This window comes from Anas acuta, chromosome 9 (assembly GCF_963932015.1).
Source record: "Anas acuta chromosome 9, bAnaAcu1.1, whole genome shotgun sequence".
Lineage (NCBI taxonomy): Eukaryota > Metazoa > Chordata > Aves > Anseriformes > Anatidae > Anas > Anas acuta.
The window spans coordinates 775,887-788,258 of NC_088987.1; the positions used below are offsets into that span (position 1 = coordinate 775,887).

Below are 12,372 nucleotides of genomic sequence, written 5' to 3' on the forward strand. Positions count from 1 at the left end.
TGAAAGGCTAGAGCACAGATCATGCTTCCGTGCTTCTCTCTGCTCAAGCAGATGAATGATGTATTGCTGCCTGCCTGTGGCAAGAGCTAACACCATCTTCAGCGCTTGCTTGTAAGCAAACAAGAATTGCAAACACTCTTGGCTAGCATCACAGTGCTTCAAAAGCCATCGCAGGTCATGCTGATTAAAAGGACTAGTGGTTTTATGGTTTGTGTCTGCTGTGAGCCATCACTCAGATCTGCTCAAGACCTCTGTGAGAGAGCCATTCATTGCTTTATCTCAGCCTGCACGACTGCCCTGTGAAAATGTGCTCTGTGTGGGCCAGAGTTTATCTGCCGAACTGTTTCAGTTCTCTGGGCAGTTTTCTTGGCTTTTAACTGGGATAAAATCGCCTTACCTCGGCATGTGTTCTCTTTCTCCGCCTCTCTGTGTGTGTGTGTGTATCTATGCATACTAATTTACTTTTATCATCTTTGGCTTATTAATTGAGGAGTTCTTGGGTAGAAGACAATGATTTATTGCCCAGGAAGGATTTGTAGCAATAAAAGAGACCGAGTCATAGTGCAGGGCTGACCAAGCTCACGTCTGGGGAAGCAGTGACCTGGCAGCTCCATTTGGTGCATGCCTGGGCGTAACGAGGCAGGCAGACCGGGGGCCAGGAGTGCGCAGGGGTGATGCTAGCACACGGCCGGTCCGGGGAGCAAACTTGTATTTGGTGATGGCTCAAAGAGATGCCACCTCCTGGCCCAGCCCCTGCCGGCGTTGTGGCAGAGCAGCGCGTGGCACTGCGCAGGGACTGGGCCAGGAACTGGTCCGCCTGAGAAGTTCCCAGCAAGAAAATGGTTATTTGGCCAGTCTGCCTCCCGCGTGCTACGAGAACGGCTCCACAAGCAGCAAGCCCTGAGCAGCAGGGCCGTGGGGATAAAAAGAGGAAGGGAGGTGCCTCAGCTGGCTTATTTGGCCAGTGTGTTTGCTGCCAAATATACATCCAGTCTTTGTCACCGCATGGAAAAAGGCTATAAATAGGGTCGTGCTGGAAAGGCCGTGAAGAAAGGGGTGCTCCCTGCGGGCAGGTTCACCAGTGGCATTGCTCTTGTCCTTCAGGGTGTCTGCCACAAGCCGTGGACAGCGGGCAGCTGGCACGTAGGGTGGCACAGGGGTTAAAAAGCAGCTGAAGTGCTAGCACAGAAACCAAACAACAACCGAGGTGGGTTTGGTGTAGGGATCGGAGCCAAGGTTCTTGAGGAAGTGCTGATGATCCAGGCTCATGGGCACCCACCTTTAAAAGGAAATTCCACCCGCTGCAGCGGCTGTATTTTTGTACAGACGTGCTTGGTTCGGGCCCTTTCTGTTTCCTATAGCCCTTTGGAAACCAAAGTGACAAACACGTCTTGTTTGTGGTTCGTGCCTATGAAAAGAGCGTGCGTCAGTTTCTTAAACGGGGCTTTTCCAAGGCCTGCAGAGGGACCTGGTGTTGTGCGGCGGTGGCACTGCTTGTGCCAGGGCTGCCGGGCTGGAGCCGACGCGGTGGTGATGCTGCAGGTAGTGCCCGAGGCCATGTGGGTTCCTCCTGCGCAACGTGGCCGTGCCAGGGGTGTCGGGCCTGCCCGTGCCCTCTGCCCTTCTCCCGCGGCGTTTCGGGTTGTCCTCTCGCAGCAGCCACCCGGATCGTGGGCCTGGGGGCACCACGCGGCTGGGCAGCGCTCGGTAACCTCCGGCTTCAGGGCTCGGGGGTGTCCGGGTCATGGCAGAGGGCGAGTGCTGCGGAGCACCGCCTGCCTTGGGTGGCCTCTGGGCATCAGGCAGGAGCACGGCTCTTCAGAAAGCAAACGGCAGCCCTGGGGGCAGCCAAGTTGCGGCCACAAGGAGGCCTCCGGAGTGCGCGGCTCTTTGTGCAGAGCTTCTGATGTCCCTTGGCACCAAAGCACCCTGGCGGGCAGGCAGCGAGCCCGCTGCCCACGGCCGTGCCATGAGGAGGCCCCGCGGCGCAGGGCCCGCACTGAGCGGCTGTCTTCTCCCGGTGTTGCAGGTGTGTCGGGAGTACCAGCGTGGGAACTGCAACCGGGGGGAGAACGACTGCCGGTTCGCCCACCCCGCCGACAGCGCCATGATCGATACCAACGATAACACCGTTACGGTCTGCATGGATTACATCAAAGGGAGATGCTCACGGGAAAAGTGCAAATATTTCCACCCTCCGGCACATCTGCAAGCCAAGATCAAGGCTGCCCAGTACCAGGTTAACCAGGCTGCAGCTGCCCAGGCAGCAGCGACGGCAGCTGCCATGGTGAGTTTGGGAAACGCATCCGAGGGTACGAGTACGTTGGCGAGGGAGCAAGCAGAGCGTTAGCTGGAGCCGCTGGCGCGTGTGCGGGGCCCAGAGGTACCCGGCACAGCGAGCTCTCCCAGCCTGTGCTGCCAGGTCTGCTCTGGGGTGGTCTCAGGCCGTGACGGTGTCCCACTGATCCTGTCGGTGTACGGAGTACCCACATGTACATATCTGTGTGCATACGTGTGCGTGTGTGTGTGCGTGCACATGTGTATATATCGTGTGTCGTGTGTTTGTGCGTGGGTAGGCGCGGGTCTATCTCGTGGCACAGACAGATGAGCCCGTGTTTGTGCGAGGCCGTGTGCGTAGAGCCCTAGTTTGAGACCGACCTCGGTGCGTGCGTGGCAGCCACCGGCCGCCCGCCTTGCACGTGCCCGCTGCCTGCAGCGCCGGCGGTGCTCGGGGCTGGTTGTGGCGAGCCGATCAGGAGGTGCCGGCCGCGCTCCGGCCCGCGTGCGGCGAGGCCGCGAGGTGCGGTGAGCGCGGCCGGGAGCTGGGGCACGGCGCGGGGGGCGCGGGGCGCCCCGAGGCCCCGGGGAGGCGCGGGGAGGGTGGCCCGGGGGGGCCGCCCCGTCCCGCCTGCGTCCCGCCGCGGCCCCGCGCCGTACTGTGCATGCCTAGTCTTGTTACCGTTGTACACGGCATCCGGTGATTTGTTTTTATTTGTTTTTTCTCACCTACCCAAATGCACTGCTGCCCCCATGATGCACCTCTGCTTGCTGTTTATGTTAATGCGCTTGACCCCACTGGCCATTGCCATCATGTGCTCGCTGCCTGCTAATTAAGACTCAGTCGGCTGTCAAATCACTGAAGCGACCCCTCGAGGCAACCTTTGACCTGGTACTATGACCTTTCACCTTTTAGCTTGGCATGTAGCTGTATCGTAGAGTCGAGTTGGGGGTTAATGTGCAGACCTGGAACACTCCCGGTGTCCCTCCCTCCCTCCCTCCCTCCCTCCCTGCCCAGCGGGGGCAGCGGGGCCGGGCCACAGAAAAACCCCTGGTTGGCACAGGCCCCGCTGCCCCCTGCCCTGCCCTCCCATCCCATCCCCATCCCGTCCTGTCCCATCCCCATCCTAATCCCAATCCCATCCCCATCCCATCCCGTCCCATCCCATCCACTCCCTCCCATCCCGTCCTGTCCCATCCCGTCCCGTCCCATCCCGTCCCGTCCTGTCCCGTTATCCTATCCCATCCACTCCTTTCCCCTCCCCTCTCCTCCCGTCCCTTTCCCCTCCCCACCCGTCCCCGGGAGCGGCGAGGGCCCCGTTGCGCACGGCGGGCGCAGGGCGCGTTGGCATGGCTTGGCGCTGCGGCGCGGCGGCGGCCGGGGGAGCCGGCATGCGGCGCTCTGCATGCCCGGCAGGCGCTGGGGCTGGGGGAGCGGGTCGGTGCCGGCGGCGCCTCGCCCGCGCCGGACGGTGACAATTAACATCGCTTCTACGTGTTGATCCTCATGGAGCTAGCAGTGCTGCTTCCCCTCCCCGATAGCCTCGCTCCTTACCCAAACCCCCAAGCTTTACCGTAGCGTAATGGTTACGCCAGTTCCTATAACGTGCGGCTCCGGCACGTCTACCTGTATCGCTGTACTGGTAGGCTAAAGTAGTGCTCCCTCGTGAAGCTTTTACCTCGCCTTTTATTTGGTAGTTAAGTCTGCTACGCTGCTTGCTTGCTCATGGTTAAACATGGTGCTGCCTGTATTTTTTTACCTTCTACTGATTTTTCTTTTCTCTTTTCTCTCTTTCCTTTTTGTCTCCCTCCCATCCTTTCCACACCCCACACCCCCACCCCTTTTTTTTTTTTTTTTTTACTGGACTTTATTTTTATGCCCATCCACCATTCAGGGAATTCCTCAAGCTGTACTTCCCCCATTACCAAAGAGGCCTGCGCTTGAAAAAACCAATGGTGCCACCGCAGTGTTTAATACTGGTATTTTCCAATACCAGCAAGCCCTTGCCAACATGCAGCTGCAGCAGCATACAGCCTTTCTCCCACCAGGTAAGTGCTGCTTGTTCGCCTCTCGGGGCGGGAGGAGGGGTGTCCCGAACCAGCACGCAGGACAGCAGCCTTGTGTCTGTCCCGGCCGCAGCCCCGTGCGGGGCAGAGGCAGGCGGTGCCGGGCGGAGGAGGCGCTGGTGCAGGGAGGCTGGCTTCTCTGTGCTTGTCTCGGAGGCTGGGCGGGCGTTCTCCACTCTAACATAAAAATCAGCATCGTGCTCTGTCATCCCAAATCAGAACTGGAAATCTCTTCTCTCCTCCCTCTTTGCCTCGATTAACTTCCCTCCGTTACACACCTCTGAAGCTCTGGTTTCTGTTTCTGTTTGCTGTGAGACCCCTCTGCCTTCGTGTGCTTAGAGGCAGTTGTGAGCCAGGTGTGAAGGCTTTGATGCCAGTCATGGTGCAGCGATCATAAAAGGCACAGACAGGCAGTGTCACGGGTAACTAACCATGAACCTACACAAGAAATCAAGATTCAGGCTTCTACCACTAAAGCCCCAGAGCTGATTTCAGACTAAGAGGAACTGAGGTGTGCTTAGTTTTGTTCCAGAATGACCAAATTTACCCTTGTCCTAACGTAGTTGCTGAAGAATTGATGCCTGCGCTATGCACATAAGCAGAACTCCCTTTGCAGTAAATGGGACTTCAAGTTTAAATCTATGCTCTGGTTCTGCAAAGAACACTTCCTGCGGAAGCATAGTTTAAATGGTAGATGAATTTATGCCTGCATTAACACTGGTGAGTTAGTTTTTTACATATGAACCCCACATTGATACAGCACTATCGTTCTGGGAGGTAAATGATGAAAAGCAGAGGACATATGCAGATCCGTACCCAAAGGATTTGAAGGAAACTATGAGGACAGCCCCTTGTAATGCAGACTAGCTGAGGGGAGGATGGAAAACTTCACCAATGTTTTATCCTAAACATTTTTAGCATATGTGTTTGCAGGAAATTGGTGTAGGGCTTTTTACCAACCCGGTCTAGTGGAAGGTGTGCATGCCCATGGCACGGGGGTGGAATTAGAGGGGCTTTAAGGCCCCTTCCAACCCAAACCAGTTGGTGAGCCTATGATTCTTTCTTAACGGTACAGTCCAGCATAGGATAAGTTAAATGGCACAGAAATCAGTTGCTTTGCTTGATGTAGTGGGCGGTAATAACTTTTTGGGTTCCAAAAATTCGTTGCAGCCACTGAGGTATATCAGTCAAAGCTGTTTGCAAAGCTCCTTGGAGTCGATAGAAGGGCTGGGAGAGGAGGCTCCAGGTCAGGGCCGTATAGTAGCCCCTGTACCAGAACACATGCTGAAATGCACATGTGATCACGGTACCTTCTGTTGGTATTTAGCAGTTTCAGATTTGTTGGCAATGCTTAACCGATGTAGTTAGTAAATGACAAGAGTTTTCCAGCTTCCATTAAATCAACGAGGGTTGGATCATTTCTGGAAGTAATCAAACTGCTTTGAATCACATCCTTCAACCTTAGAAGCTCGGGTGATAGTTCGTGTACATCAGAGCTCACCTGTACAGCCTGCCCCTGTTCTGACTCCAGCAAATCTGCTCTGAAAGCTGCAGGAACTTGCTTCATAGTTCTTGATGCCTGACTTCAACTTTCTTGGCCACTGAAGTGTAGTGTATGTGCATCAAGCAGGGTAAGGGGCAGAGCAGTGAGGAACTGTCCGTGCCATTGCATCCCTGGAGGGGACCTGTTCTCTGGGTGCCAGGAGGTTTGCTCCCTGGGGCAGGCGGGCCTGTGTGGGAGAGGCTATAGCTGCAGCTGTGTAGGGAACAATGCTGTGGGGTGCTGCTTCACTCACATTCTTGGCTAAGGAGAAATGTGAAAAATGGAGCTGAGATTCTATTCCCATCTCTGAACCCAGCAGGGCTCTTGAGGAAGGTTTAATTTGAATGTTTTAATCAAAAAAGTAATTTCAGATTGGCCAAAACATGGTCAATTTACATCAGTCTTAAGTAGCTAGAACAAATATCACTAAGTTTTATGTTGCCGTAGATGAAGACGAGCATCCAATATTGTTCATTAAAAAATTGAATTGAGTAAACGCCTTTTTGGCCTTATGACCCACCAAACATGACAGAATTTTGCCCTACGTAATTCTGAAGATTTTGTCTAAAATCATTTGCTTTTTTTTTGTTCTTCTAGAACTACCAGTAAATGAAACAAAGTAGTAATTGGTTCTGTGTGTTGTGCTGCTGGCAGCCACGCGGGTGAACATTTGGCCCTGCAGCCTGCTGCTGTGCGTGCTCTGTCCCGTGGTCACGGTGAGCTGGCCAGGGCACAGAGCTTGTATGTGCAGCGGGAGGAAATCCTGCCCCAGTGCTCGCTCCCATCCCGTTCCACAGGCAGCCATCTCCTCGGTTGTGCTGATGCAGCCGGTCCTGGCTTGGGCGAGCCACAGGGTGCCTGAAGGGCTGCGGAGAAGAGCAGCCCTCCCGCAGAGGGGCACCTGCTGTACGGGCCCCGAGTGCACCCCAAAGATACTTCCCCAAAGAGATGTCTGCTCAGGCACTTCCCTCCCTGGGGCTTCGGGTGGGAGGCAGAAGCAGGGACCCCAGGGTGCCAGGGAGGGAAGGACCGGGCACCGTCTCCGATTTTCTCCCAGCCAGGAGTGCTTGTGCTCTGCTGAGGTATTTTTCACTAGGGTTTTGTAGACTGGACAGAGCAGACTGAAAGAAACAATATGAGAGGGAGAAGAGGAGAAACTGCGTAAAGCACCAGTTAACTTAGAATATTTATCAAACCAGCTTTATTGCACTGCTGGAATAGTCTGTAAGGGAGGCTATCAGGAGTTAACTGAGCGCATCCTTGCATTAAAATTCTCCCCTGTGCTGCAAAACTAGGGAATGTTTGAAACTGGGCATTTATTATTCATGCTTTCCTATTAGTCAGTCAAAGCTTTTGAAGTCAGGATGAATATTAAGGTCATAGCAAAAAGCTTGTTATGACTAGTAAGAGGGTCATACGGCAGAATGGCTTTGTATTTGCAAGTTATTGCACCCTAGCTAGGATCTTCATTGCTGGCTTCTGTTCATTTGTGCAGTTCCCGTTCAGAACTTGGGGCACTGGTTGTAACGCTGGTGGTGGTAACTCAGGCTACGGGTTTGAGCTGAAAAGCTTTATGGGGGTGTTTCAAAGAATCATTACAAAAATCTGACTTGTTTGTAGTGTGTAGACCTAATTATGCAGGGGATGGCACAGTATTCCAGACACAATGAAGCTTGTGCTACCTATAAATAGGGCACTTCTGTGGAGAGGCAGAACTCCAAGGTTCTTCTGTACAACCTCGTTAACACCCTAAGTGTCACAAGCAGGACTGAATGTTGCTCAGAGTCATTCATAGCCAAATTTTGCTCCATTCTTTAATCTTCTAAGTAGTCAATTGACTTCAGCAGTGGTTCACATACTGGGAAGTCAGGCAGGCTACCCTCCTTTTAACCTTTCTTTGTGAACATCCCCAGTCTTCTCTATGGCACAGAAACAGAGCAGTAATTAGAAAACAGAATTACTCCCTTTTTGTTGTAGCCTTACAGATACAGTGATGGCAGAATAACCTTGTCCCCAGCAGTAGTTCCACTGACTGACTTTTTCCCTGCGTAGTTAAATGCTCCTGAGGTTGCTGCTCGTGCCCCCACAGTACTCGGCTCCAGCTGAACCAGCTCCCTGTGCCCCTGGGTACGTCCCGGAGCGGTGCCGCAGCAGCTCGCGGGGAGCCTGCCGGGGTCTGCTCCCCTGCCCAGCTCACTCTCTGCTCCAGATTTCAGGGCTTATTTTAGTTTCTGCTGCATCGGGCACAGTTAGCGTTGTTAGTAAATGATATTTATTAAATAGAAAGTAAATCTTTTAGTAAAAAGGGTTGTTCTGAAACATCACTAACCAAAATAGAAACATCTGAGTTTGGCCTGGCAGAAGGCATTTTGCTATGTAACGTGAACAAACAACAGCTCAGTGACAAACAGGTACCTTGATGTCTCTAAAACACCACACTTTGCTGGCTGTGTGGTTGAAGGGAAGGGTTCTGAAGGTGCTGTCCCTTCAGCACCTTTGTATAGCCTAAGGAGGGTTGCAGGTTACGGGCACAAACTATGACAGCTTGAAATCTGTCCCATAATGTAGAAAAAAAGCTGAATGAGTCCTGGGCATTGCCGTGTGCTGCAGGGGCAGTGTAGCTTCCCAGTCACTCCTCTGACGTGCAAACAGACAGGGAGACAGGCAGAATCATTCCTACTCCACCGACAGCTCACAGGGGTCACCCAGATAAGACAAAAACACTGTATGCTGAAGTCACTTCTTTTTCTTTTCCTTTCCTTTTTTTCCCCTGTCTGTTACCTAAACGTTGGGCTCCAGACGGCAAGTAACAGATCAGTACAATCGTCTCACTGCGCGGGGGCAGAGCGGCTCCCCGGGCAGCGCCGTGGCTGTCCTCGGCAGCTCAGGGGCCATGTCCCAGCCCCCTGGTCGCTGTGTGGCCAGCAGCAGCCTCACGCTGCCTCTCGGGGCAGCTCTGGGCAGCGATGGCCAAAGCGATGCTCGGCCCCTGCTCCGGCTGCTCGGCGTCGGGGCCCTGCAGGCGGCTGCAGCTGTGAGCGTGCTGTGTCTGAGCGACCCCGTTAGAGCCCCTACAAAGCTTGTGTCAGAGGGCAGAGCAACAACACAGAGGGCTGTGCAGCACAGCTACAGGAGCTGCCCTGGCCACGCTGAGGTTTCAGTCCCAGAGGCAGTGCAGCAGCACCCAGCTCGGCCGCCCTCCCTGCGCTGGACACTAGCTGTGCCGGATCACTGTGCTGTTGTGTGGTTTGATTGTGCTGACGGTTACGTGCCACTGTTCCCATAATAACAATTTTTCTTCTTTGTTCAAATGAAGTTTCTAATGACACGTGTGATGGGTTGTTTTAATTCTTTTCCCTTTCCAAATCCACCTTCCTGTTGCAATGCATGATGGGCAGGCTCAATATTGTGCATGACACCCGCTACAAGTGTTGGTAGGTGCCAGCTTTGTTTCTTGATTCTCTTAAACCTGTGGTGCAGCTCACGGACCCTCAAAATCCACTGCTAGATTTAACTTCAGCTCTCGTGCCAATCCATCTCCCTTAGCCTCCTGCACTAACACCTGTCAATTAAATGCCATTGTTTTATTTAATTGACACGGAAACGTGGATGTTGTTAATTTTGTACAGCAGTTGTTTGAATTGCACATTGTTCCTTGGTGGATTTTGATTGGACTATGAGTTCCAGTGTTTAGAAACTATCGTGTTAAGTAAAGACTGTACCTTTCTATAGCGACGTAGAAGTATACTGTCCTTCAACAAGATTAATTTTTGTTTGCAGTAAATATCTGGGTTGAATTTTGTAAAGACAAAGCATTGTAAATATAAGGGCATTTTAAAATTCTTCTGTTGATTTTGGTATTGAAATGATTAAGCTTGTTTGTGTCGATTTTCTTGATTTGATGGTAACAAGCATTTTCCCCTTTTTTTTCTCTTTCATATCCCTCCCCTCTTTCTCCCTGGAATGTTGTCCTGCTTTGCACTGTGATTGCATGTCACGCGCTGGCAATGATGTCTCGGGCTTTTTGCTGTGATAAATACCATGCTCAATTATCCTACCACATGTCGCTCTGGTTCCCATACTGCTACACTCTTCTGTATGTTTGCTTATATGATTTTCCTTCCGAAAGTTCCCATGGTGCACGGTGCTACGCCAGCCACTGTGTCTGCAGCAACAACATCTGCCACAAGTGTTCCCTTCGCTGCAACAGCCACAGCCAACCAGGTTTGCTAATTTACAGCTTTGTTCCTTACAGACAACTTGAAATTGGTGCTTTTAATGAGCATGGGGGTTTTGATTTTACCTCTTGTTGGCCTACACATTCTCTCTAAGATCTGCAGCACAGCTTAATAAGCCTCTATCCATGCTCAAAAGGTGCTGCAGTTCCATTTCTGATGCTAAAAATAATTGATAATAGAGTTTCTGACTCAGTCTTAACATTTATGGGCTGTGCTGCTTATTTCTGCTCTCAGAGATGTAAAGAGAAAAGGGATAATACACGGAACCCATTATTTGTTTCTATTTCTGTCCGCGAGCCGGCGGTTCCTTTTCACGCAGAAGTCCAATCAAAACCAGTAAAACTTTTGTGCAGAGGGATGGCAGGATCAGAATTTTAACAGTCTGAATTTAGCAGTCTGAACATGTTCTGACTCTCCTCAGCTCTTCCAAAAGCAAAACAAAAACATTTGAGCGTGGGCCACACAGAAGCATGTTTTAAGCCTTTGTTTCCCCCTGTGATCCTACTAGGAGACAGCTCGCTGCCTTTTGCAGGAGACAAACCACAGTTAACAAAATGCCCCTTAAAATCTGGTTTTATTTCTAAATAGCTGCCCCAATTATTTCCATGTTTGGATGTATTTTAGGGAAAAAAAAAATAGTGCTTTACTAAATAAGTAATCAGAAGTCCTCCCAGAGAAGCCACAAGCTCTGCTCTAAAGATAAGCACCGGGGCCGGAGCCTGCAGTTCCCACACGTGCCAGCTGAAGCTGCTCCTGAGAGCAGCCCCATGATTTTAGCTAGCTGGGCTGTCAAAAGTGCAGATTCCTGTAGTACATCTGGCTAAAAGGGCAACAACAAAAAGTTTTAAAAGACCATCATTTTTCTTTTAGAAAAACAAATGATTTTGCGAGTTTTACTAGAAATTGAGAAGTGCCTTCTGTCACCGTGTCAGTTCTGGTCTGAGGTGCAGGTTTTGCTCCCAGCTCAGTGGGAACCCCACGTGCCTTGTAGAGGAGGGAACTGAGCACTACCTTTAGCATTTTGCAAGCGTGGCTCAGCATTTGTAATTAATTCTGGCAGTAAAGGTCCGATTTCAAGGTGGGCTCGCCTGAGGTAGCCACAGCTCTGACTGAAGCCGTGAGGGCTGCCCCCTCGAGCAGTTTTGAGCTCCCATGGTGCAGCCACCAGGTCTGCACCCGAGGTGAAGCAGTGGGTGCGTGCCCGTGTCCTGCTGCCCTGTGCCTCTGTGCCCGGGGGTGCTCACAGCCCCGAGAGGGTTCCTCATGCTCCCGCTGAGTTCGAGCCTTTCCACCCTCAGCTGTTGAGCACGACCATTTTGCAGTAGCCCAGCTGTACGCCCTTGGTTAACCTGTCTGCTTCATGACCCCTCAGAAATATTACTCCAACCATCCCGTTGCTGCAGGGATACAGGGGTGCGCACATCCCAAAAGGGCCTGGGTACTTCACAGATCCAAACACACCTCAGCCCACTGTGCTAACCACGTAGCGCTGCTTGTGGGCAGCGTGTGCCGACTGCCCCCATCACTCCTGGATGTAACCAGCCTGAGAATTACTTCGTATTTTGGAAAGGTAGCTTAGAGGTGTGACTACCTCTGCGTACACATCACCCTAGCAAACGAGTCCTTGAATCAAAGGATCCCAGTACTGTAATTTGCTGCCCTGCACACTTAATTCAAGTATTTCCCCTTACGTTCTCCATAAGTCCACAGAGTAGCAAGAACCAGCCAAGCCGCAGAAAACCACCATTATTTTTTACGAATCTTCTTTGTCCAAATTCCCATGCGCTTTCCCAAATAGATTAGAGGGAAACTTTCTGTAGTAGAATCAGATCATTTCACGCATCCCCCTCCCAGAGCCTCATAACACACGGAGTAAAGTACTGCAGCCAAACCATATATACATATATAGCTCATATATGTATATGCCATGTGAGCGATGCTGACGTGACTTAATGCCACGCGACGCAATGTGCATGCATGCCGAAAGTCTTAAGATCTGGCCCTTCATCTTCATTGACTGGTGTTGAAGGTCCTTGGTATGTCTCGACAGCACTATCCCTGATGCTTCTACACAGTTGGGTGCACCAGCCTGTCCTGCAGCAGTAGACAAAAATGGTATGAGAAGCTTCATTCCCCTCGAAGCACGTTTCTGTACAAGTTGGCGATGTGGCAGGGATGTGCAAAGCTGGCAGGGGAGGAGAGGGCACGAAGGGAGGAGGAAACAAGAGCACGGCCTGCAGGTGGTGG

General features: G+C 51.9%; 1 protein-coding gene across 16 annotated transcripts in view; it reads left to right on the forward strand.

Moving 5' to 3' along the window:
- The window catches only part of MBNL1 (muscleblind like splicing regulator 1), a 66,315-nt gene that overhangs the window by 47,846 nt on the left and 6,097 nt on the right, over window positions 1-12,372 (forward strand). For 7 of the 16 annotated variants that reach the window (XM_068692455.1, XM_068692443.1, XM_068692454.1 and 4 more), the window contains 5 exons: window positions 2,030-2,287; window positions 3,116-3,169; window positions 4,173-4,326; window positions 9,286-9,321; window positions 10,017-10,111. In XM_068692455.1, the coding sequence (XP_068548556.1) occupies window positions 2,030-2,287; window positions 3,116-3,169; window positions 4,173-4,326; window positions 9,286-9,321; window positions 10,017-10,111 (597 nt within the window). The remainder of the gene's footprint in view (window positions 1-2,029; window positions 2,288-3,115; window positions 3,170-4,172; window positions 4,327-9,285; window positions 9,322-10,016; window positions 10,112-12,372) is intronic. The other 9 variants (XM_068692449.1, XM_068692452.1, XM_068692447.1 and 6 more) reach the window with 8 other exon arrangements.